General features: G+C 42.6%; 1 protein-coding gene across 6 annotated transcripts in view; it reads left to right on the top strand.

Moving 5' to 3' along the window:
- HIVEP2 (HIVEP zinc finger 2) overlaps window positions 1–25,956 on the top strand; it is a 178,141-nt gene that overhangs the window by 139,662 nt on the left and 12,523 nt on the right. For 5 of the 6 annotated variants that reach the window (XM_006128792.4, XM_075924322.1, XM_075924321.1 and 2 more), the window contains 5 exons: window positions 5,697–5,741; window positions 9,746–15,361; window positions 16,538–16,692; window positions 21,158–21,333; window positions 25,685–25,786. In XM_006128792.4, coding sequence (XP_006128854.2) covers window positions 9,956–15,361; window positions 16,538–16,692; window positions 21,158–21,333; window positions 25,685–25,786 — 5,839 coding nt within the window. In that variant the 5' untranslated portion in view covers window positions 5,697–5,741; window positions 9,746–9,955. The remainder of the gene's footprint in view (window positions 1–5,696; window positions 5,742–9,745; window positions 15,362–16,537; window positions 16,693–21,157; window positions 21,334–25,684; window positions 25,787–25,956) is intronic. The other variant, XM_075924325.1, reaches the window with a different exon arrangement.

Here is a 25,956-nt window from a genome sequence, read left to right as displayed (position 1 = left end):
GCTCCTCAAGGTTCTGCCCCTTCCAGGGGCATGAAGCTGAGCTCCTTCCCACCTTGCCCAGGGGCCAAGCAAGCATCTCCACAGGCCTGCAACTTCCACCAACTGGACCCCTAATGCACCTAACCTCCAAGGTACATGTTTGAAAGTGCAGTCTCCTTGCCCATTCCATTCTTGAATTCATAGTCTGCCAATGGTGCCATTTGTTCAGTCCACTTTTTCAGCTGTAACTTAGCTCTGATTTTGTCTTAATTAGTAATGACTTGAGGGTATTGCGGTGTGCTACCACTGGGACTTTTCTGGGATCTGGGCTATAACTCTCAAACTCATCATGGGCAACTTAAAGCCATCATATTGTAACAGGATTTAATCAAATGGCTGTTGATATGGGTATCATTGGCAGAGTGGAAGGAACTGGGGAAGGGAAATTATATAAAAGTACAGTAATTACTCATTTAACACGTGCCCGCTTAACACATTTTTGCAACAGCACGATTTTATTTTTAGGGAACATTTTTCGAATAACACGACAGTCTCCGAAATAAGATGAAAATAATCAAGTGGCAGACTATTTCGTACGGCAGTATAAGTTGGTGAAAACAGTGGTAATACACATGAGCGGATGAATACACATGGTCAGTGCTCCTCCGCTCACTCACGTGTTTATCTTTGTGTTTTAACAAACTGCGGCGACTTGCGTTGCTAGTTATCTTGTGTTGCTAGATATCTAATGTTGACGTTGATGACCCAGCACCAACAAAAAACTGACTTTGCCACCACCACCTGAAATGCAAGCCCCAACTTTTCCATTATTTTTAATGGGAAAATTGACCCTGCATAGCACGTTTTCGCTTAGCACAAACATTTTCAGAAACGCATCTATAGTGTTAAATGAGGAACTACTGTATTCTATTATTTACTGCCTGGGACCAAACCCTGAGTTAGTTCTGTACTTACGATTAGATCCTCAGTTGCAGACCATATTCAACTCAAAGATAGTGTTTGTGTTCCCTTACTTCTGATGTTGGTTGGCAAAAACCAGAGCAACCTGAGGACACTGTCTATGCCACCTGTATAAATATGAGGGTCTCAGGATAGAGTTTCTCTAGCGGGTAGTTATAGTGGTTTCAGTTCAGCTTTATGCTGACAGAGTGACACTCTGGGTATATCTACACTATAGAGTTTTTTCAGAAAAACGGCCATTCCATCCATATCAATCACAGCTTAAATACAAGAGAGCATCCATTCAGTCTGGATGCTATCTTTCAAAGAAGCAGATGGCTTTTTCGATGCACTTTTGCAGTGTGGATGCTCTTTTTTGGAAGATCTCTTCTGGAAAAACTTCTTCTGAAAGAAGCCTGCAGTCTAGACATAGCCTCTCTGTCTGTCTCTCTCACTGCAGTCAGTTTTCTGTGTAAGGGACTCAAGATTTCACCTGAAATACATAAACTTCCAATTTTTTCATTTACAAGGATTTAATATGAACTACAAGATGGGAAGCAGCGAGAACTGTGCCTTACCATATTTTAATGCTTTCCAATACAGCCATTTACTAACTTTCTCTAGTTATGACATTTCAGGAGCTCCATAGTCAAATGAATACTTGTGCCTCATATATAGAAGACCCAGAGGATCCTAGAAAAAGGAACGAAAGGGAATAATGGTCCCTGTCTACACTACCCCGCTAGTTCAAACTAGCGGGGGTAATGTAGTCATCCGCAATTGCTAATGAAGCCCGGGATTTGAATTTCCCGGGCTTCATTTGCATGAAGCCGGCCGGCGCCATTTTTAAATGCCGGCTAGTTCGAACCCCGTGCCGCGCGGCTACACGCGGCACGGGAGTAGCTAGTTCGGATTAGGCTTCTAATCCGAACTAGCTGTACTCCTCATGGAATGGAATGAGGAGTACAGCTAGTTCGGATTAGAAGCCTAATCCGAACTAGCTACTCCCGTGCCGCGTGTAGCCGCGCGGCACAGGGTTCGAACTAGCCGGCATTTTAAAATGGCGCCGGCCGGCTTCATGCAAATGAAGCCCGGGAAATTCAAATCCCGGGCTTCATTTGCAATTGCCGATGACTACATTACCCCCGCTAGTTTGAACTAGTGGGGTAGTGTAGACATACCCTGAAAGAGCTAAATTCTTGATTGGACAAAAATACAGTTCCCGATTTCTACATTTTTTTGTTAGTCTCTAAGGGTATGTCTACACTACCCCGCTAGTTCGAACTAGCGGGGTAATGTAGGCATACCGCACTTGCAAATGAAGCCCGGGATTTGAATTTCCCGGGCTTCATTTGCATAAGCGGGGAGCCGCCATTTTTAAAACCCCACTGGTTCGAACCCCGTGCAGCATGGCTACACGGGGCATGAACTAGGTAGTTCGAACTAGGCTTCCTAGTTCGAACTACTGTTACTCCTCGTGAAATGAGGAGTAACGGTAGTTCAAACTAGGAAGCCTAGTTCGAACTACCTAGTACGTGCCCCGTGTAGCCGCGCTGCACGGGGTTCGAACCAGCAGGATTTTAAAAATGGCGGCTCCCCACTTATGCAAATGAAGCCTGGGAAATTCAAATCCCGGGCTTCATTTGCAAGTGTGGTATGCCTACATTACCCTCCTAGTTCGAATTAGGAGGGTAGTGTAGACATATCCTAAGGTACTGCTGGACCATTAATTGTTTTTTTTTTTTTTTATTTTATTCAGTTAGGGTACGTCACCACTGCATGCTTTTTTTGAAATAAGATATTCTGGAATACTTATTCTGAAATCTCTGCATGCTCTGGTTCCCCTCACTCAGGACACCACAGCACTCTGCAACATGGAGCCGGAGCCGCCCCTGGGCACTCTGGTACTTCTCTTGGCCATTTGCTGTGATCCTGGCAGCATGTTCTGCAGGCAGTAACAGTCTCCCTGGTGTGCCTCACTGGGGGTTTGTACCTCATTCCTTCCTCATGTCCTTCCACTTACCCCTCCCTAACCCCCTTTCCTGCTGTACAATAAAAGACACATGTTCATTTCAACAATGCCTCGTTATTGAACAAAACTGAGGTGAGACTGGGGAAAGAAGATGGGAGAGGGGAGAAGGGAGGTTGGGAGATGGGAGGGGGAAACCTGGGAGGAGGGAGTTGTCAGGGGGAGGCAAGGAAAGGAAGCAGAAGGAGAAGCTCACGTCTCAGGGTTGGGGGTCTCACTGGCCCAACTGTCGCCCAGCACTGCGGGTGCAGGGGCCTCGGCATCCCTACAGGGGTGGAGAGGAAGAAGCAGGAAGGGGAGGAGTGGGAGGAAGAGCGGTAGCTGGGGAGGCAGCAGGTGCTGGAGCAGCAGGATGCAGCAAACTCTGCCCCAGCATTGATGACCACCTGGGGGGCACGGACCGTCCTGCCCCCCAGGATGCGGTCCACGGCACCAAAATAGGGGCAGAAGTCTGAATCTGCCCCTGGTTGGGAGCTGCCCTGTATAGCCCTGGCATATGCCTGCTGCAGCTCCTTTATTTTCATGTGAAGCTGCTCCTGGGTTTGCATGTGGCCTGTGGTGGCCGGGCTGGAAGCCATCTGCCTGTAGACAGTTGCGTTCCTCTGTTTAGTGCGGAGATCATGGACGTTGGAGGCATCCCCCCAAACTTGAATTAGGTTCCTGATTGCCACACTGGACCAGGCAGGCGCCCGCCTTTTCCAGCCCCTGGCAGGCTCCTGGGAGCTGACAGACTGCTCCTGGGGAGCGGTGGAGGGCTGGCTGGCACTGGCTGCTTGGCCCATGCTGGGGCCACTGGGTCAGGTGCAGCGACTGCTGGCTCAGGGCTGGCAGGCTTGGAGCTGGCACAGGCACTGTGGTCAGAGTCTACCCCTTTAAGGTCTCCGGGGAGATGGAGAGGGAGAGGAGTTTTCTTGGTTGTGCCCAGAGTGGCCACCAGGGCATACTGGGAAGGGCTGGAGGCCCCTATTTTGAAATAAACATCTACACAGTGCTTATTTTGAAATAGCAATTTTGAAATTGGTGCTATTCTTTGTGAAATGAGGTTTACAAATTTCAAAATAAGCCCTCTACTATTTCAAATTAATTTTGAAATAGCAGTTTGGCTGTGTAGGCGCTGGTTAAGTTATTTTGAAATAACGGTTGTTATTTCAAAATAACTTTGCTGTGTAGACATCCCTTAACTTATTTCAAAATAGCACATCTACATTGCAGGAAAGCCTCAAAATTAGTCCAAGGCAGGCTTCCCTAATGTAGACGTGCTATCTTAGTTTAGAGCCCCAGGAGGCACTGGGGAGGATTAACTTAGAATGGCCCTGGTGAGGGGCTATTTTGAAATAGCAGCAGTGGAGTGTCTACACATGCAAAATAGCTATTTTGGAAAAGGGGTTATTCCTCGTAGAATTAGGTTTACAGATTTCAGAATAAGCCATCCATTGTTTCGAAATTATTTTGTAGATTCTCAAATTATTTCAAAATAACACTAGTTATTTTGAAATAACAGTGCAGTATAAATGCACCCTTACAAACTGACATAGCTATCCCTCTGAGGCTTTTCATAATTGATATGTTTAATGAAATGAGAAGTGCATTAATGTGATCCTATGGTTTGGCTATAATTACATTGTGATAGAAAAACCTGGGTTTGGGTCCACTTCCAAAAGGGACTCAAAATTCAAGGCAGATGATGCAGTCTACCTAGCTTGCTGTACAGTTCCTGATCATTGTAGGTGGGCTCATCTCAGTCATTCCAGTGGGAGCTAAGTCCTGCCAAAAGTATTAAAGAAAACATGCGTCATTATTATCTGTTCTACACAGAGCAGTATAAATAAGGTATTTGTGATGCAGACCAAGGTAGGAATGAATAGAAGTTTCTTGCTGATCTGACTTTGCAAATCAGTGCTCAGTATGGAATTTAAGCAAGCAGTTTGCACATGAAAATAGGAAAAATTTAAGTTTTGAAATATGTTATTAAAGTACAATACCCAGCATACACTGTGGTTCTAACTGTGCTAGCTGTGGTCATTTGTAAAAGCTGTTGCTAATGTGTGTCTAGCATTGTTTCTCTGACAAAAATGAAAATGGATTATTTTTTCTGAGAACTATGTTAGCTGAACTAGGCTATACATAATCCTCCTAATTAGACTATAGTACAGTTTTATAGAATGAGTGAAAGAATTTTGTAAATTATTCCGAGAACAACATGGATATGAGGATAACTTGGATTTTTAACGTAGGTCCATCTATCTGCATTGGAAAATCTCTTAAACATGTATTAACTTTCTGTTCAAGCCACAGAGGCTACATCCATTCCATGTCTTAAAATCAAGCCCCTTATTTCAAAATATAATGGACTCACTATTCCAACATCCCTCATTCTATGAAGAGCAAGGGACGTTTTGGAATAGGAATTTATTTCAGAATAAGTGCTGGGTAGACAACGCCAAATTTCGAAATAAGCTATAATAAGCTTTGAAATAAGATAAGCAATTTGTGTAGTGCAAATTGCGTAGCTTATTTCAAGGTAGGGTGCTGCGTTGACACACCCAGAGGGTATTAGTGGCTTGAGATTTATCAGGCTTTCTAGGTGAAGCTTCTTGCCCATGAGCATGGGAAGTGTATGGGCAGGAGGATTTGTCAGGCACAGTTGTACAGAATAAGAAATTACCATACTTCTCTGTCAGTTCTATATTTCAAGACTTTCTCCTAACTGCATTTATTTCTTTCACAGGAATATTCAAGATAGTAATGTGTATTAGATGGATAGAAGATGCAGGTAACTTTTTTTATTATGAAAAACAAAATTATTTCTTTTCCTATTCTGCTCCACTTTCCTGTTCTTTGCCAGTTTTTTTTGTTTGTTTGTTTATTTTTTCAACTCAAGTGCAGCCTGTAGCCATAGAGCTATAATACATTCCATCAGTTTCTTCCCTTGGTGTATTCCGTTATTTCGAAATAACCGTACTAGTGTCTACACGTTCAAACTGCTATTTCAAAATTAATTCGAAATAGTGGAGCGCTTATTTCGAATTTGGTTAACATCATTCCATGAGGAATAACACCAAATTTGAAATTGCTATTTCGAAATAAGTGCTGTATAGACACTTATATCAAAATAGGAGGCCTCCAGCCTTCCCAGGGTGCCCTGGTGGCCATTCCAGCCTCAACCAAGAACACGCCTCTCCCTCCCCCCTCCCTGGAGCCCTTAAAGGAGTTGACTCTGGCCTCAGTGCCTGTGCCAGCTCCAAACCTGCCAGCCCAGAGCCAGCAGTCACTGCCCCGACCCAATGGCCCCAAAACATGAGCCAGCAAGCCACTGGCAGCCAGTCCTCCATCGCTCCCAGGGCTGGATTAAGAGGCCCTAAGCACTGAAAAGATTATGATGCCCCCCCCCCCCCCGTATGTAATTCAAAATAAAAACAATACTATACTGTAAAGTCTCCTTTTTTTTTTTTTGGTGCTCCTGCTTTGCTGGTGCCCTAAGCACGTGCTTAGTCTTCCTATTGGGTAATCCAGCCCTGATCGCTCCCCAGGAGCAGTCTGCCAGCTCCCAGGAGCCTGCCAGGGCCCAAAGAAGGCAGTCGACTCCCTGGTCCAGAGTGGAGATCATGGACCTTATTCAGGCTTGCGGGGGATGCCCCCAATGTCCATGATCTCTGCACTAGATGGAGGAACGCGGCTGTCTATGGCACAATAGCTGTCAGCCTGGCCACCAAAGGCCACATGCGAACCCTGAGCAGGTTTGCATGAAAATCAAGTTGGTCCGGCGAGACCCACAGCCCTGAGATTCCCTGCCCGCTTCTTTCCCTTGCTTCCCCCTTCCAGCTCCCTCCTCCCAGGTTTCCCCCTCTCCTCTCCCACCCTCTCTTCTCCCCTCTCCGACCTACTTTCCCCATCACACTAGAGTTTCATACCCTCCTCCTCCCCAGTTTTGTTAAATAAAGAGAGTTTGTGTTCATGAAAATACATGTATTTTATTTGACATCAGGAAGGGGGGTTAGGGAGGGGTCAGTGGAAGGACGTGAGGGAGGAATGAGGCACAAGCCACCAGGGAGGCTCTTAGATCTCCTCAGGGTGGAAGCTCTCCAGCAGGGCCTCCTGGATGCTGACAGCCCCTCGATGGACCTCCTGGATGGCAGCCTGCAGAAAGTGCAGCCAGGCTCGCAGCAACGCGTCCACGAGAAGCACCAGAGTGCCCAGGGCAGCTCTGGCTCCATGTTGCAGAGTGCTGTGGTGTCCCAAGTGAGGGCAACCAGAGCACGCAGAGACAAAATGCTTTGCTGTCCCTCATCGAGGTAGACAAGGAAGCAGGAAAAGCTGAGAACTGGCTGTCCGGGGGGTCCCTTTAAGCACAGGCCTCAGATAGTCTCAGGCAGCAGCCACGCAAAGTAACTCCTGACCTGATGCCCTGCCGGACCTGGTTCTGGCCAGCCTTAAATGCAATTCAGCATCCACTCAGTATGGACGTGCTATTTTGAAATAGCAAATGCTATTTCGAAATGCATTTTGTGTGTAGACATGTTATTTCAGAAGAACTTATTTCAAATTAACTATTTTGAAATAAGATATTTCAAAATAACGCTGTAGTGTAGACATACCCTTGGTCTTCTATGTGGTGTGGAGTCTTGACACCCTTTTTCCTTAGCCTTGTTTCATCCTGGAAATATACTATATTCTGATAAATACAACAGAGATCCTGCATTTTTCTTCCAGTTCAGGCACTCAGCTTGGATGCATAAACCATGCTCCTGAGTTTGTTTATTTACAAACAGAACTGTGGGAACCAGTCGTACTTAAGCATATTGTGATAGAAACCTGGCTAGATACAGTTCTAAATTACTTTTAAATATGACATGGTCAAGTCTCCTAAATGTAGTTTTTAAACTACTTTCATCAATAATTCTTCTCTAGCAATGTATTCTGCCTAAAATGCTACACTGTACTCTTGAAGATGAAGTTGTGAAGTGATAGGAATAGTGTTTTACCTTATATAATAAAAAGGTAGTAATTTACATTTTATTGTGTCAAGTAATTATGTGATCTAGTGATGAAAGCAAATTATTGAGAGTTAGAACATTAGAATGGCATACTGGGAAGACCAGAGGTTCATGTAGCCCAATATCCTGTCTTCTGACAGTGGCCAAATCCAGGTGCCCCAGAGGGAATTCACAGAACAGGTTATTAAGTGATTCATTCCCTGACACCTATTCACAGCTTCTGGCAAACAGAGGCCAGGGACACCATCCCCGTCCATCCTTGCTAAAAACCATTGATGGACCTCTCTTCCATGAATTTATCTAGTTCTAATTTGAACCCTGTTATAGTCTTGGTTTTCACACCATCCTTTGGCAAGGAGCTCCATAGGTTGACTGTGCATTGTGTGAAAAAATACTTCCGTTTATTTGTTTTCAATCAGCTGCCTAGTTGCTGTGCTATAAGGAGTAAATAACACTTCCTTGTCTTTTTTGTACTTTCTCCATCATGATTTTGTAGACCTATATCATCGTTTTAGGCTTGTCTTTTTCAAGCTGAAAAGTCCCAGTTTTATTAATTTGCCCTCATATGGCAGACATTCCATACCCTTCATTATTTTAGTTTCCCTTTTCTGAACCTTTCCCAATTCCAAAATAGCTTTTTTTGAGATGAAGCTACCACATCTACACACAGTATTCAAGTTGTGGGCATACCGTGGATTTATATAAATGCAATGTGATATTTTGTGTCATATTATCTATCCTTTTCTTAATGATTCCCAACATTCTGTTTACAGCTGTGACTCATCTCATAAAGGACTTATTTTCAAAACTGCATAGTAATTCTTAGGGCCTTGATTTTTTGGTGTCCAACTTGAGCCATCTTAAATGGTCCTGATTAGAACACATTAACTGTTCAAAACTTTCTGAAAATCAAACTCCTTGTCATAAGGTGTCATAAATTGGACACATCAAAATGAGGCAACAAAGTTAGTAGTTTGAAAACTTAGCCCTAGTTCTTTCTTTTCTAGCCCTAGTTCTTTCACTGACTTATGTGACCTTCATTTGTCTTCGTAACCTGTTCATTCCCTGTCCACACATTCACTGTTCTCGCTCTTGTCCATAGGGTTTTGTGAAGCTCAGTTAGTGTTAGTAAAATCCCGTAATAAGCTTGGAGAAAAGGTACAATGCAAATGCAGATTACTACTGGTGGACCTTACTAGTTCAGCACTCTGAGGACATGGGAGTTTGTCGGACCAGGGGAGGTCAATGATCCTGAGCTCCACTTCGGGCCATTGGCCCGCTCCCCACCACAAGTTCCAGTCACTGGGCTCCAGTCAGGTTCCACAGAGTCCCAACCTCTGGCCCCCTTTGCTGACTGTGGCTTCCCAGTGGCTGCTGACCCTGTTGCTGACTTTCCAGCTGGGACTCCCTGGGGCTGGGACTTTCCACCTGCCACTAGCCCTACTGCTGCTAGCTCAGCTGGGGCTTACTGGGGCCAGGGCTCCCTGGCTGCCACTGGCCCCACTGCCAACAGCCTGGCCCAGGCTCCCAACCACTGGACTCCCAACCGGCTCCTAATCCCAGCCGCCGGGGCTCTTTCATCCAGCAACATCCAGGATCTGCTGGACTGTGGATGTTGCCGGACCAGAGAGTTCTGGATTTTAGAGGTTCAACTAGTACATTCTTATTACATTTTCATATTCTTCACTCTTCCTTTTGAAAAGTTTGAAGCAAATTAAATTGCTCATGTAGTGATTGTCCACTTTTATATTAATCTGTGTGTTTTTATTTTCTTCTCTTACAGGTAGCTGCATTATTATGGAAGAGATGAAAAGGACTTTGCTATAGTAGATCAACAAATATCTCTCCGAGTCTTTCTGCATCTCAGCATTTGTAATGGAAGATGATCAGATGCCATACCAAGTCCTTGCAAATGCATGATAAACTGCTTGGGAAAGTTTCTGCCATGAGCAGAATTGTATGATCATTATATTAGCATACAGACTCACATCTAATGCCTATAGACTACTGTGTGGAAAGCTCAAAAGAGAAAGATAAGTCTGTGAACTTGCAGCAGCTCTGGAAAAATGGGAGCAACAAAACTTTAAAAAGCACAGCACTGGACACACTCCATGTGTCTGCACATCTTTCAAGTGAACTAGCACTTAAGACCTTGTGTAGCAAAATGGACTCTGGGGACACAGCTATAGGGCAAAAAGCTACCTCAAGGTCTGGAGAAACTGCTAAAGCGCCAACTAGATGGAGGCAAGAACATCCAGCTGTTAAGATGAGCAGTTTTGGCAATCAAGAAGTACAGAGGCAACTGCAGACAGATCACGAGCAAATCGGAACCCCAGCATCAGCACAGCTTTTTAGTTCTGGGAAACTTGGATCATCCAGTGAAGCTGGACAGCAAGTCACAGAGGAGCAATATCCACAGCATCGGCCAAGTCCCTATTCATGTCAACATCCGCTTTCTTTTCCCCAGCATTCATTGCCACAAGGGTTCTTGCACAACATCAAGCCGCATCAGAGTTTGGAAGGTCATGCATGGCAATTTCCTGGCCACTTGCAATCAGTTTCCTCCGAGGACTTATTTTCTTTTCACTTGCACAGCCATAGTGGAGGTTTCTCTAGAAAGAAGATTTCAAGTTTGAACCCTGCTTATAGCCAATATTCTCAGAAATCAACAGAACAATCAGAAGATGCTCACAAGAAAGAGCACAAACCCAAAAAGCCTGGCAAATATATTTGTCCTTACTGTAGCAGGGCTTGTGCCAAACCTAGTGTACTTAAAAAACATATTAGATCCCACACTGGGGAACGTCCATACCCTTGTGTTCCTTGTGGTTTCTCTTTTAAGACAAAGAGCAATTTATACAAGCACAGGAAATCACATGCCCATGCAATTAAAGCAGGATTGGTACCTTTCACAGAATCAGCTGTATCTAAGTTGGACCTAGATGCCAGTTTTATCGATATGGATGCAGAAATACATTCAGATGGTGAGCAGAGTACAGACACAGACGAAGAAACCTCATTGCTTGTGGAAGGTTCTGACAAACTAAGCCCCGTCCCACAGATCCCACTGGACATTGCTAACAGAAGTAGCTTTCCCTCATCCATAGATGAATCATTGGGAGGTCCAATGAAAGTGCCCATTTTGATTATCCCTAGAAGTGGGATTCAATTACCCAGTGAGAGTCCACAGTACGTTGGATCTGACATGTTACAAAACCCATCCTTAAGTACTAAATCTGATGACTCTCATACAGTTAAACAGCGACTTGCACTAAGACTGTCAGAGAAGAAAGGGCAAGATTCTGAGCAGTCACTAAATCTTTTGAGCCCACATAGCAAAGGAAGCACTGACTCTGGTTACTTTTCCCGTTCAGAAAGTGCAGAGCAACAAATAAGCCCTCCAAATACTAATGCAAAGTCTTACGAGGAAATCATCTTTGGGAAATTCTATCGGATGAGCCAAAGGACAGAAAAGATAGTAGCAACAGCGAATCAGGAACATAATTTAATGGGTAGAAAGGGCAAAGTGGAACAGCCACTGCCTCTGGTAAACACCAGATTAGATATCAAGATGCTTGAAGAACATATTTCTCATCTAACTCCCAATAAAGAAGCACTCATTGATCCCAGTAAACTGAGCACTATTACATCTACCCAAGTCTTCAGTGGTAGCAGTACAGATTCCAAGCAGTCCCAGACTAATACATTATCCATCAAAAGTGAACAGAACCTTTACCCAGGAAGTCAGCAGAGTGACACACCTGTACTTTTAGAGCCTCCAGTGGATGCTTCTCCACTGATTAGAAGTAACTCCATGCCAACATCGTCTGCAACCAATTTAAGTGTCCCCTTATCTTTGAGAGGAAGCCATTCCTTTGATGAGAGAATGACTGGTTCAGATGATGTATTTTATCCTGGGACTGTAGGAATATCCCATCAGAGGATGTTAAGAAGACAAGCGGCCTTTGAGCTGCCCTCAGTGCAGGAGGGGCACTCAGATCCAGACTACCATGGAAGAACAGGAAAAAATATCCTTGTTGCTGCCAGCAGATCAGCGGGTGGTGAAAAAGGGTCATCCTTGAAGGAGAAGAAATTTACAGCAGGAGAGAGAACCTTCTATGACTATGATGCTTGTGGAAAGCACTACAGAAAATGGGAAGAATTTGAAACTCAGAAACTGAACTACAGAGACATGGCATGCTCGGGTGGGATAAGGCAAGGAGGGGAGTGCTTTGTTGATACTCTGGGACAGTCTCAGCCAGTGCCGTCAGCATACGGAACCACATTTGAAAACAGAAAACGCAGAAAAGAGAAGAGTGTTGGGGATGAGGAGGATGTTCCCATGCTTTGCAGCAGTGGTACTGGCACCCCAGTGGGAATGCTACCATCAGATTTTGATCCCAAACCCCAAATTCAAGAAGGGCCAAGAGGCAGGTTTGCTTTTCAAGGCCTAGATAGTGCTGCCCATTGTCACCCAGAACATTTTGAAATCTGTAGACCTCCCCTGCAGTCTGGAAGCCTTTCAACTTCATTAGAAGAGTCACCTTTAACTGCAGAACAAGAAAAGTCAGCAGAGGCACTGAGCAGAAAACCCCCTGGAAATGTCATCTCTGTCATTCAGCATACAAACTCATTGAGCAGGCCAAACTCATTTGAAAGGTCTGAATCTACAGAACATATTGCTTGCCTGCAGGATAAAACATACTCACTCTCTGAAACCTATGAGAGTGAGGTGTCTGAGTCTCCAATGAGCCCCGAGCGGACTCAGCAAACAGAAAATGCTGACAATGTGAATAAACCATTTCCATCCCAACAGCCACAGTCATATCATATGCAGCCCAGACTGGTTCGCCAGCATAACATACAAGTACCTGAGATCCGTGTTACAGAGGAACCAGATAAACCTGAGAAAGATAAAGAAGTTCAGACTAAAGAGCCAGAAAGACCTGCTGAAGAATTCCAGTGGCCGCAGAGAAGTGAAACTCTCTCCCAACTCCCAGCAGAAAAACTGCCGCCCAAAAAGAAACGCTTAAGGCTTGCTGACATGGAACACTCCTCTGGAGAGTCCAGCTTTGAATCCACTGGCACAAACCTCTCTCGCAGCCCTAGCCAAGAAAGTAATTTGTCCCATAGTTCAAGTTTGTCAATGTCCTTTGAAAGGGAAGAAAATACCAAGTTCATCGTGCCTTCCAAACAGGATGAGTTTGGAAAACAGTCTGAGTTTTTAACTGTTCCAGCTGGTGCTTACTCACTTTCCGTCCCTGGGCATCACCATCAGAAGGAAATGAGACGTTGCTCATCTGAACAGATGCCTTGTCCACATGCTGCCGAAATCCCAGAGATTCGAAGTAAATCCTTTGATTATGGGAATCTGTCTCATGCTTCAGCAGCCGGGGCACCTTCTGTAGGGTTATCTCCATCACGAGAAAGGAAGAAATGCTTTCTGGTCCGTCAGGCTTCCTTTAGTGGATTCCCAGAGATTCCCCAGACTGATCAAAGTCTGGAACAAAGTATAAAGCAAGAGCAGATGGAACACATACATGCTGGTCTCCGGTCTTCTCAAGTTGCTTGGCATCATTCTCCCACCTCTGTGCTTCAGCCCCTTCAGGGAGATGGCTGTGGAAAACAGGCTGTTGGTTCTGGTGCCCAGCTTATCCAGCAACAGGCCCTCCTTGCAGACAGTCAAGACATTTTAAGGAATCCTTTGATTCAGCAAGCACCTTATATTTCAAATAAATATCCAGCAGAGCAACAGCACCTATTTGCACATCAGGAAAAGGTTCCATTCCCACCCATTCCCAATGCCTTATTTCAGTTTCCATATCCTGCTGGCTGCATGGTTCCCTTGCCAACTCAGCAGCCTGTCTTGTGGCCATCATGTTCAGAACCTTTGCAGAGACACTTGCAGCATCATTTTGTACAGCAGTTCCAAAAAGCTTATGTCAAGCAACCTTTCCACACTGAAATTCATCCAAGTTATCACCTGGAGCATGCTCAAGAGCATATTGGAAAGAAATCTGCTGAATATGTACATGCTAAGGAGCAAACGTACCAGCGTTACTCAGGAACACCTGGGCAATATTCAAAAAATACCGTTGCTAATTACCTACCAGACCTTAGCATTAAATCAGCAGATACCTCTTCTGAGCACCATCTACCAACAGGTTTTGACTCCACAAACGATGGATCTGTACAGTCTTTACCAGGAACAGTTGTTCCTGTCAGGCTTCAAACCCACGTGCCATCGTATGGTAGTGTCATGTATACAAGCATTTCCCAGATCCTTGCCCAGAACAACAGCCCCACCATTGTCATTTGCAACGTGGATGAGAGAGTTTCTCCAAGAACATTATCAACAAATGCAGCTATGCATGGACTAGGATTTAACATAGCCCAGATGTTAGGTCAGCATGGTGGGTTAGAAAAATACCCTCTGTGGAAAGTACCACAGACTCTACCACTTGGCTTGGAATCCTCCATCCCATTGTGTCTGACATCCAGTTCTGACACTGCCTCCACGCTGGGGGGAAGCAAACGAATGCTTTCACCAGCAAGCAGCTTGGAGCTCTTCATGGAGACCAAGCAGCAAAAAAGGGTCAAAGAAGAAAAAATGTATGGACAGATTGTTGAGGAGCTAAGTGCAGTAGAGTTGACTAATTCAGATATAAAGAAGGATTTTCCCAAACCACAAAAGCCTCAGCTAGTTAGGCAGAGCTGTGCCACTGAGCCAAAGGAAAGTGTGCCGTCTGTGTCATCCTCTTCTCCATTGTCATCCTCTTCATCTCAAGACTTCTCATCTGCTAGTGTGCCAACAGCTGATCCTCTTCTGAGCAGAGAAGAGCTTTCCAGTTTTGATTCAGCATCACCAGGACACAAGTCCAGTGGCGCCTCCGAAGGAAGAGATTCCCCAGAAGAATTGGATGTTGATGAAACGGCATCAGATATGAGCATGAGCCCACAGAGGTCTTCACTGCCATCAGGAGACAATCAGGCAGAAGACCAGCTGAGACATCAGAAATTGCCTCCTGGTATGTTGGTCCAGATGGCATCCAAACCAAATGGAAAAACAGCAGGCTCAACCATCCTCCTAACAGATGGAGCAGATTTTCAGCAGATCCTTCAGTTCCCTAGTCTACGCACTACTACTACAGTGAGCTGGTGTTTCTTAAACTATACCAAGCCCAGTTACATTCAGCAAGCAACCCTCAAATCTTCTGTTTATTCTTCATGGTGCATTAGTTCATGTAACCCAAATCCATCAGGGTTAAGTACAAAGACCACTCTAGCACTTCTAAGGTCCAAGCAGAAAAACACCGCAGAAATTTATTCTTTGGCTGCGATGCATAGACCTGGAGCTGGTAAACTGACCTCATCAAGTGCATGGAAACAGTTTGCTCAGGTAAACAATAGGTTAAAAAAAAGTTTACTCTAGACATGACACTAAACAGAAAATTGAAATAATTTATAATGCATAAATCAATGTAAGGACAATGAAAAGCAGATATTTGACCATTGCAATTCTCAATAAGTAGAAAGTGTACCTATTATAGCTTGTCTAATGTTTTGAATAGAAAATCCATCATCCCTGAAAGGTTAAAAAGGGTTCATAGCAAAATGTGAACATATGTCCTGTTTAAGCAAGCATGTGCCGCTTTGTCACTTTTAAAAACATCCACATTGGAAAATCCCAAAGTATAGCAAACTCTGTGAGATAATTCTGGGACTATGGCTCTTGCTCCCTTTTCTCTCTCTGCATGCTCTGACAGATGATGCAGGATATGAATTCAGTGACAGTAGAAGATGATAGAAGAGCAGGACATTTGAGAGCCTTATTTTATATAGATCATTCAGGTTTTTTACTCCGTCTTTTTTTTTTCTGGTTGCAAACATTGACATCAATTTGAATAAAGACTGAATGGCAACGGAGTAGGGATCTCTATGTTTGGTCCTAACTAAATGATCAGCGTACTACAGCTTTGATTGGCCAGTGCCCCCCAGTTCTGGGTGTCAGAAGCGTTGATTTACAAAGATCTTCTTCATGGACAAAGCTCTAGAAAATGTATGGTAGGGAAAATACTGTACTTGCAGCAGATTAATTTAAAAGAACTGGCAAGTCTTTTCCACCTTTAAATTCTATGATTCTGCTCTGGAAGAATGATATGGTAATGCTTTTGTTGTGTCATAAGATAAAGCCCCTTTAAAAGTCTTCTGTTCTTCCCCTCTTCCATCTCTTAACATAGTAAAGAGTGAAACTAATTGGCTTCATGAAATTGCATCCAGATTTAGAGGGGAAGGGATAGCTCAGTGGTTTGAGCATTGGCCTGCTAAACTTATGGTTGTGAGTTCAATCCTTGTAGAGACCATTTAGGGATTTGGGACAAAAATTTGTCAGGGATGGTACTTGGTCCTGCTGTGAAGGTAGGGGACTGAACTCAAGGACCTTTCAAGGTCCCTTCCAGTTCTTGGAGATAGGCAATGTCCATTAATTTTTTTTTTAATTTAAACTACTTGAAATGAAGTGTGCATTTAATCTGTGTTCCAGATTGTAATAACACTCTTTGACTTTGTTCCACAGATGAAACACGAACCATTCTTCTTGTTTGGCAGCAAACTTGAAAAGAAAGTAGTGGGGAATATTATAAAAGAAAGAGTAAAAGGAGAGAGTCATGGAGATAAAGACATTTCGTCCAAACAGACTGAGCCAGTACGAATTAAAATCTTTGAAGGAGGGTAAGAAAATGTAACTGGAAATATCAAACCTAGATTATCAATTCAGAGTAAACTATTTGAACTTGAACATAAATGAATTAGGGAAATTAATAGGCTTCTGGGCTACTGCCATGGTTTGTAGCTCCCTGTGCATTCTTTTTCCTGGTTCTGTCAGTCATACAACAAAATAGTAGAAAACACAGTAAAGCCTGTGTACTTCCTTTCAGCTGTGCTTTGCTATTAGCTGAGGATTCTGGAACAGTTTGTATATTGGGGGTGCTGTAAAACCTGTGTATGATGGAAACCACTTCAAGCCAAAGGGTACTATAGCACCTCCTGAACCTCTAGTTTCAGCACCGATGTCATTAGTAGAACTGTACTTTCTGTATACATAGAAAACATTACTGAATTGTCAACTTTTCTTTTGGGCTGCCTAAAAGAGGACCGAGGGAATAATATTTTTGACTTCTAGGCAATCTTCTTGCATTTAATGGACACTTGGCAGATAATCTTTCTGTTTTTGTGCAACCAACAAGGAAGCTATGCACTCCTATTTTTATTCCTGGAGTATTTTAAATTTTTTACTGAATGTTTACTTTCAGATACAAAATTTTCATTGGTAATAAAATCTATGGCATCAGAGTTCAGATATGAGAACAATACATTTAAAAACAGAGTTTGATCTCCTGCTGGCTGTAACAGCAATGTGCTTTAGCACAATTGATTAAAAACAAATAAACAGCAAACAGCTGAGGAAAAAAAACAGACCTAAAAGTGCACTGATGTAGTTTTTTGGCTGATGGCATATTAGCTTCTTATGATAAGCATGTTAAGTGTTTAATGGATTGTCCGTTACTATTTATTCTTAATACACACAATAACAATATTATTTGTACTGTATTTTTAAAATCTGAAATGATCGTGGCTGTACACTGGGATAGTGAATGTCTAAGTATCCAGCTGGGTAGTTCTTTTCTCACATGTGAAGCCCAAGGGTTCTTCTTGCTCTGCAGCAGTCTCTCAGAATAACTAACCAGTCAAGACAGGGTCACCAAGGGTATGTCTAGACTGCATCCTCTGTCAGCAAAGGGATGCAGACTAGGCAGGTCGACATTGCAAATGAGGCAGGGATTTAAATATCCCGTGTCTAATTTGCATAAAAATGGCCACCGCGTTTTGCCGACTCAGCACTTTGTCAGCAAAAAAGACAGTCTAGAGGGGGATCTGCCGAGAAAGAAAGCCTGTAAGGTGGCATAAGGGATCTGTTGAAAAAGGCTTTCTTTCTCGACAGATCCCCCTCTAGACTGCCTCTTTTTGCAGACAAAGTGCTGAGTCGGCAAAACGTGGCAACCATTTTAATGCAAATTAGGCACGGGATATTTAAATCTCTGCCTCATTTGCAATGTCGCCCTGCATAATCTGCATCCCTCTGCTGACAGAGGGATGCAGTCTAGACATACTCCAAGTGTTCAGCAATACATTCAGCCTTCTGTCTTTTTTCAGCATTTTTAGCGTCCTTCATTAAAAGGTGTGTATGTGGGTGGGGGCAGTCTCAATCACATAAACTTTGATATTTCTCTGTCATCTGTAGCAAAAAGGGGGCATAACCTGCATCTTTCTTGGAAGACTGAGAATGCCACCTCTGAGATTGTTCCAGGGTCGGCCAACCTGGGAATCCCTGATTCTGGGTGTTCCCTGTGGTAGTGCGTTGTGCTACTTACCAAAAACCAGTGAACTGGCTACAAAAGAGACTTTTCAGTGACCCAAATTCAGAGGTGAGTCTAAGTTTATGAGACATAAAGTGCTGCTAATTAGACTCTCACCCACTTACAAGTGTGTATCTCACACACCTGCCCTTACATATCATCTCTGAATTTGGATCACCCATCTGAAAGGATCTGAATTGATGTAATGTGTATGATGAGTGGCCAGAGGAGCATAGTTCAGCAAGAAAAGCAACTTACTAGAGACACAGAAAGACATCAGTTTCAGCATGCCACCATATATTGTATCTAAGCCTTTTTGCACCTTTATCAGGAAATATCTTAATTATACCATCTTAGACTTCTTAACACACTCATAAAGTCTAAGGGAGTATGAGAATAAATGTGCCTAAGTGAGTTGTTTCATGTGGTCCACAGAAGATAGTAAACAATAAAATAAATTATTTTGTGCAGGCTTAGTCTTTGCTTTACCTATGCAGGTTTCCTCACATTGGTAATAATGCCTTTAGAATGACAATGTCAGGTAGCTTGATTCAAATGATGTTATATGAATAGCAAAATCTCTTTCCATTACCTATGACTACAGAATCTTAGGAAGATTGTAAATGATATTCTGCTTGGAAATGTAACAGTTTTAAATTTCATTTGCTTGTATTCTACATCCTACAATACAGTTCAGTCAATTACTTACAGTTTACACTGAAAGCAGGGTGGGGAGGCACGGGGAAAGACCTTGCAGGTCTTAAGATCCCATGCTGTTTAATGACATGGACTGAATTGCCACTAGATTTCATTGCAGTGAGTTCAAATCCAGCCCAGATTAATAATGACCATAGCTATTGTTTGATGTCTCTGTGGTGGAAAAGGTGAAATGAGTAAAGGGTACTAGGCTAGAGGAGGGATACAGAGTGGAATGTGATGTGTTTGGAATAATGAGGCAGAAAGTGGATCCTAGCAGCTCAGTTTCAAATGGACTTAAAAGGGATAGCTGTCTGGAAAGGATATGGGGACATAAGTAGCTAGACAAGGAGGGCCTGATGAAGAGCCTTGGGAGTCTGAACTAAACAAAGAAGCTGAATATTTGAAATGTTGTATCTTTGGAAGGGAAGGGGAGCAGGATTAGTATTAATGGGGAGAGATTAAAAGCAGTATCAAAATATGAATTTTGGATGATTAACTTCAGGTGCGCAAATGTGAAAATTGGGTCCACATATTGGTGAATAATGGGACAGAGGTAAGTAAGGAAGAGACGTAAAATATATGCACTGGCTAATAGCCTTAGTGCCTCGAGTCAGAGATGCTACTTCACTTATGAATCACAAAATGTGTCTGAAGAAATGTTTTGAAATGTTTCAGTGCTATAATCCCTCTTCAATGTTAGAAGAATCTTCCATGCAGTCCTTTCATTTTTAAATGCCAGCTGCCATTGTAGATACTAGTTTGTGAGTTGAGGCTCCCCGGTGCCTGCTGATGTCAGTGGAGTGGTGGGTATTGTGCACTTCTCAGGAAAGGAGCAGCAAAAGGGAGACGGTAGGGACGTTATTCTTTATCAGCTCTATTTCCTGTAGAATACTTAGGGCAAAGTTTTTCCTCAGGCAGAATATCCACCTAGGTCGGTGCATCACTTAAATTCCACTTCAGCCCTCAGAGTAGCTCTTGTGCAAGCCTTTTGCCCAGCTGGACTCTTACTAGCATCTATTTCAGTGTTAATTCTTCGTCATGATAGTTAAGGAAATATCCATAGATTTGCATGTCTTGTTTATTGTCTACCAGAATGAGACTTAGGGTACGTCTAGACTACATGCCTCTGTCGCCAGAGGCATGTAGATTAGGGTACCAGACATAGGAAAATGAAGCGGCGATTTAAATAATCGCCGCTTCATTTAAATTTACATGGCTGCCGCGCTGAGTCGACAAACAGCTGATCAGCTGTTTGTCGGCTCAGTGCGATAGTCTGGACGCGTGGGTGTCGACATCAAAGGGATTTGTCGACCACCCAGGTATGCCTCCTGGGATGAGGTATACCTGGGCGGTCGACAAATACCTTTGATGTCGACACCCGCGCGTCCAGACTACCGCGCTGAGCCGACAAACAGCTGATCAGCTGTTTGTCGGCTCAGCGCGGCAACCATGAAAATTTAAATGAAGCGGCGATTATTTAAATCGCCACTTCATTTTCCTATGTCTGGTAGCCTAATCTACATGCCTCTGGTGACGGAGGCATGTAGTCTAGACGTACCCAAAGTAAACAGCCAAAAGCACTGGAGAATGCCTTTAATGACATGTGCTAAATTTCAAGTTTCATTTCAAGGAAGTAGATATCTGAACGTGCTCTGCCCAGAGTAGCTACGTAGACCCATATTTTGGATTGTCATAAAAACAGAAGAATGTCCTGGTTCAGACCAAAGGTCCACCTAGCTCAGTACCCTGTTTTCTGACAGTGGCCAGTGCCAGGTGCCCCAGAGGGGATGAACAGAACACTTAATCATCAAGTGATTCATTCCTTGTCCTCTTGTGTACTGTGACCAGATCTGAGCAGCTCACAACCAATAACTAAGACATGCAAACACATTCAAATTACTGCATTTCCTTAAAAGTAAATACACTCTGGGTCCTCACCTGACCACGTACCATTTGTAGAACTCCCACTAACTATAGAGGAAGCTTTGTGTATGGGATGGGCCACAGAGGGATATAAAGACACTGTGTACATGTATGACTTAGAGGCTATATAATTCAAATACATTGCCCTTTTCCAACAGGTATAAATCAAATGAGGATTATGTGTATGTCAGAGGACGTGGACGAGGAAAATACATTTGTGAAGAATGTGGGATTCGCTGCAAGAAGCCAAGCATGCTCAAAAAACATATCCGCACACATACCGACGTACGGCCTTATGTATGCAAGTTGTGTAATTTTGCCTTCAAAACTAAAGGTATTTGGCTTTTTCTGCTTGAATACCCCCATTAATTGCATAGTTATTTAGTATCCATTATTCCAATCAAAAAGGAAACTTTCATCAAAATTAGATGGTTTTATATATCAACGTAGGACTCCATTAAATGTATTTTCCCTCATATATAAGTGATTCAAGGATTTAAGTGAGGCTGCGAGACTCCTTGCATAACTTAATTTTAAGAGCTGCAGGCTCCAACCAAGCCCATCTGTCTGAAGAGGAAATGTAGTGGTGTAAGAACCGCCCTTGCAAATATTACTTTATGCTAAAAATGTTACATGGTGCAAGTTTTAATTGCTGCAATCTGAAATACTCCAGTGGGAAACACATGTAGTGACATAATGCAAAGGTGGAGCTTCAGCTGCAGAGGAAAGCATGCCTTCATGGTCTTGTGCAGTGGTTCAGTTTCACGATTATAAATAATGTATAAATCCACAGACTCCCAGGTGGGCCACTCCATCCACAGTTACATTAATTATAAATAGAGATCTGATAGCTTGTCTTCTCATGTATTTACCAGCACTGAAAAAAAAGCTTCCATTTGTCACTCGGAGGCCATGGATAACAATATTAATTGAAATTAGGATTTGCTTTGAAACTATCTCTTTTTAAAAAATCAATTTCTTTAGCAGCATTTTTCATATGTATATAACATGTTTAAGTCACTTCCTCCCCATTTTTTAACAGCATTTGGATACTGGGAAAGAAAAGATATGAGGTCAAATCCCAATCTTTGTGCACAGCCTGAGAACAGGGCCCTGCACTGGGAAGATTCATAGCATAAAGGGGAAGGAATCCTCTGCCAGGTTACAGAGTGATAACAGTGCAGCTGTATGGCTGCTGCTGAAGACTCAGGGCTGTAATAGCTTTGGCTCTAGTATGTCTTCTCTCACCATAGGGAATAACTGGTGGTTATTCATATTAGCAGCTCTACCCACCATATCCCTTCAGTGTCATCTAAAACTTGCTTCATCTCACTCAACCCCACCCAAGTGCATTGGAATGTAGGTAGTCCCAGTGAGCACAGATTCATAGATTCCAAGGCAGAAGGACTCTGTGATCACTCAGTACAATACAGGGAATAGTTCTTCCATTCAAAGAAGCAGTGGAGTCCTGGGTAGGGTCTGGACATCCACCACCTTGCACTGGCTGTGGCATAGGCCCTTCATGCAGCACAATGTGTTGACAGAAATGATTCAGAGACTGGTTTTGATGTCACGTGGTAGCCTTCAGGAACTATGAATCAGGATTCTTCAATATTTCACATTGAAATAAATCATGTGTGGTGATTAAAGTACAGGACATAGAGCCAGGTCTTCTAGATTCTGTTCTCTGCTCTGCCCCTGAGTCACTATGTGGCTTTGGGGAAGTCATTTAACTTCACTGTGCATCTGCAAAGGGGTATAAAAATATGCAACCTGTGTCTAAACAATGTACATGAAGCAGAATAATCATTTTTACAGCATATCCTGTCATTGTATTTCTTCCAAAGGATATGTTGGCTTTGTTATTTCTATAACAGTAGGGACAGCTTAGGACTCTGTTGTGCTAAACACTGTACAAATACAGCGTAAAATGCATTACCTAATAAACTCACTTGTAAAGGCTCCAATACTGCAATAAGCTCTATATTGACATACTTCTGCCTTTTTGCCCACAAGCAATATCATTCTTGAAATTGGCTGGTCACTCATAAGAATGAGTACTAATTTAAAATAAGAACCTGGAAGGCAGCATAACACACAAATAGAGGGAGTTGATATTTTCAATCCCTATCTAGTCTTCTGCCTAGTCATTATTGAAATTCATTTTATCTCTGGCATCATGATATGAATGAGTCTTGAAGAGGGATGTGAAGGAGACTAGGATTGTGGCTTTAAAGGAGAGTTCAGAGAGGATGTTCCATGCAATGTTAATTGATTTAAATCAAGGCAATCTAATTCATTGATTTAATTCACAAAAAAAATCATCGATTTAAATCAAGTTACCAAAAAAGCGAAGACTGACTGTGCTTAGAGTGCACATAATTTTGGAGTAAGTCCCATTGAACTCACTAGAACTTTTATTTTTTGAGAAAACAAGTATATAATGGGGTTCCCTTGAAAAAAGTTGAGTTATGCTGAAGTAAAATCGGGAATAGACTTATAGCATCATAATTACAGTCTGTGATCATGATGTTCCAAAATAAAGAGCATGTAGTATGTAATATAAAATAAGAAAATGACACACAGTGGCAACTGGCAACTCTAGAATTCTCTTATGGCAGCTTTCTGTACTCTACACTTGGGTGATAAATTCTAAACCTAGTTAACTAATTAAACAAGCCATAAGGATTAGCTAAATGAAACCTTTTTTCTAGCAACATCCAACACAGCAAACAACATGAGAATTTACCCTGTCAAATCACACTTATATTAAAAGGAATAGAGAGAGTCTTGAAGAATGATGCACTGGAAAGTGAATTTAAGTTACTAATCAGTTGATCCATTCAGCCATATCAAGATCTTCATCCATATCATTTTCATCCAATAAACAGTTTTCCTTACGATGTGTCATTCTTGCAACACTAGGCCCTGCAGCTTTTTCTTTCCCTGCTTACAATGGACATGTTTTTCTTTTGTACCAAAGAAAATATTTCTTCAAAATATCCCAGACAGAGCTTTCTTAGGACAAGAAGCCATTGATATTTTTTTCAGTAGCAAAAGTGTGGGGTAGTAGAGGAAGCTGTGAGTGTGCTGAATAATGTCTTCCCTTTTTCATTGCAGTCCACTCCACTATTCCTTTCTATGCTGCCTCCATCCTTTCCTGTATATTGTTTCTCTGTCTTTATGACAATGTCATAACTAACTCCTCTGCCATGCTTAGTCAAGGTGCACCATCACATAAGCACAGAACAAAAACAATCCTATCCAACTCGTGTCTCTTTGCACATGTTACTGTATAGTTTGCTGAGAAACAAAAGTTGAAAGCCCAGAACTTTAAAGATGCAAAAGCTAGTACAGCCGGTTCCTGAGTTGCGAACGGTCGAGTTACGACCGTACGCATTTATGACCAAAGCTCCCATGGAGCGGTCATAAAGGTGGTCCCCGAGTTACGAATGCAACCCGCGCTTACGAACAGCGCGGTCGCTATGTAACTCAGTGGGGTCTGAGTTACGAACAAATCGAGTTACGGCCAAGTGTCTGGTCCGTAACTCATTCATAACTCGGGGAGAGGCTGTAGTTAGGCTGGATAGATTAGAGCCATTAATTTATTTGTATGACACAGTGTATGTGTATCGTGTTTTGTGATGAGATTTAATTGTAACTGTTATCTTTAAATGAGAAATGTAGCATTGTATTAATGATTTTTTTAACAAATAAAAAACCTATTTAAATAAAAAATCTTTTTTTAATGTTTTTTAAAAATCGATTTTTATCCACCTTGGTTCCATACATAAGAAGTAATATGAAAGAAAACATGAAGTTGCCTGTGGAAGAAATGAATGTGCAGGCAGCTGAGACTGACATCTCTTGCAGTGAATAGGAAAAGAGGGTAATATAATACAGGAGGTCCCTGTTATAAGTCCAGGTTACATTCCTAAATAATGCAACTTATAGCGAAATGACTTATAAAGGGGAATTAATACCCATAAAGAATAATGTAATGAGCTTGAGATACGTTCCCAACACATACAGTTCACACACGTGTATATACATATAATGTGCTTCTAGCCCAATCCCCCTCCCCTCCCCTCGAGCCAGGCACCCCAAGCCGCCCCCCACCACTCTAACCTAATGCCTGGGTCCTGGAGCCACCGCCACTACTGCCATGTGTGGCTCCCTCCAGGCGCTGGGGAGTGTGCGCTGAGGGGCTGGTCATGAGCACATGTTGGGTCTTGAAAAACGATGTAAGTCCGGATCTGTGTGATGTATAATGATTTTAGTTTCCTTAATTAATTGATGATGTATATGCAAAATGACGAATATCAAAACAGTTATAACAGGGATCTCCTGGACATAAAAGGAAGATGAGTAAGAATGGCCTTCAAAAGTACTTACAAGAAGTGTTTAATTGGTATACATCAATGTTCATTGCCAGTTATCAGCGCTCAGAAATACTGCCACTATTTTGCTGAAGAGAGAAGTTGATATGAGCAGTTTTGGGAAAGATGTAAAATCTCAGATTCATGAAATTACATTTGCTGTGTTAGGGATTGACTTTGAGTCAATTCTACTTGTTTTTTAACCTAAAAACCTTCTATTGATCAGGTGGAAAAAGGAAAACAAAAATGGAGAGAGATTTCTTTGCTGATGTCAACTAATTATCATCATCTCTGTACCTTTGATAGGAAATCTGACAAAACATATGAAGTCTAAAGCACACATGAAAAAATGCCTGGAGTTAGGAGTATCAATGACATCTGTGGATGATGCTGAAACTGAAGAAGCAGGTACGTCACAATGAATTAATTTAGTTGGTGTAGCCTTTGTACTGGGCAGATAACTCATTACACTTTGGGAGTGTGGATGACACCAGAGGATAAGTTAAGAATATTTTTGGGGTAGTTTTATTTTATTTTTGTGAGTTTTTCAAGTACCTTGTTAAGAAACAGTACGCAGA

The sequence above is a fragment of the Pelodiscus sinensis genome, chromosome 3 (genome assembly GCF_049634645.1).
Source record: "Pelodiscus sinensis isolate JC-2024 chromosome 3, ASM4963464v1, whole genome shotgun sequence".
Classification (NCBI taxonomy): Eukaryota; Metazoa; Chordata; order Testudines; family Trionychidae; genus Pelodiscus; species Pelodiscus sinensis.
Note: the sequence above shows the minus strand (reverse complement) of the source record. Positions and strands in the feature narration are given on the sequence as shown.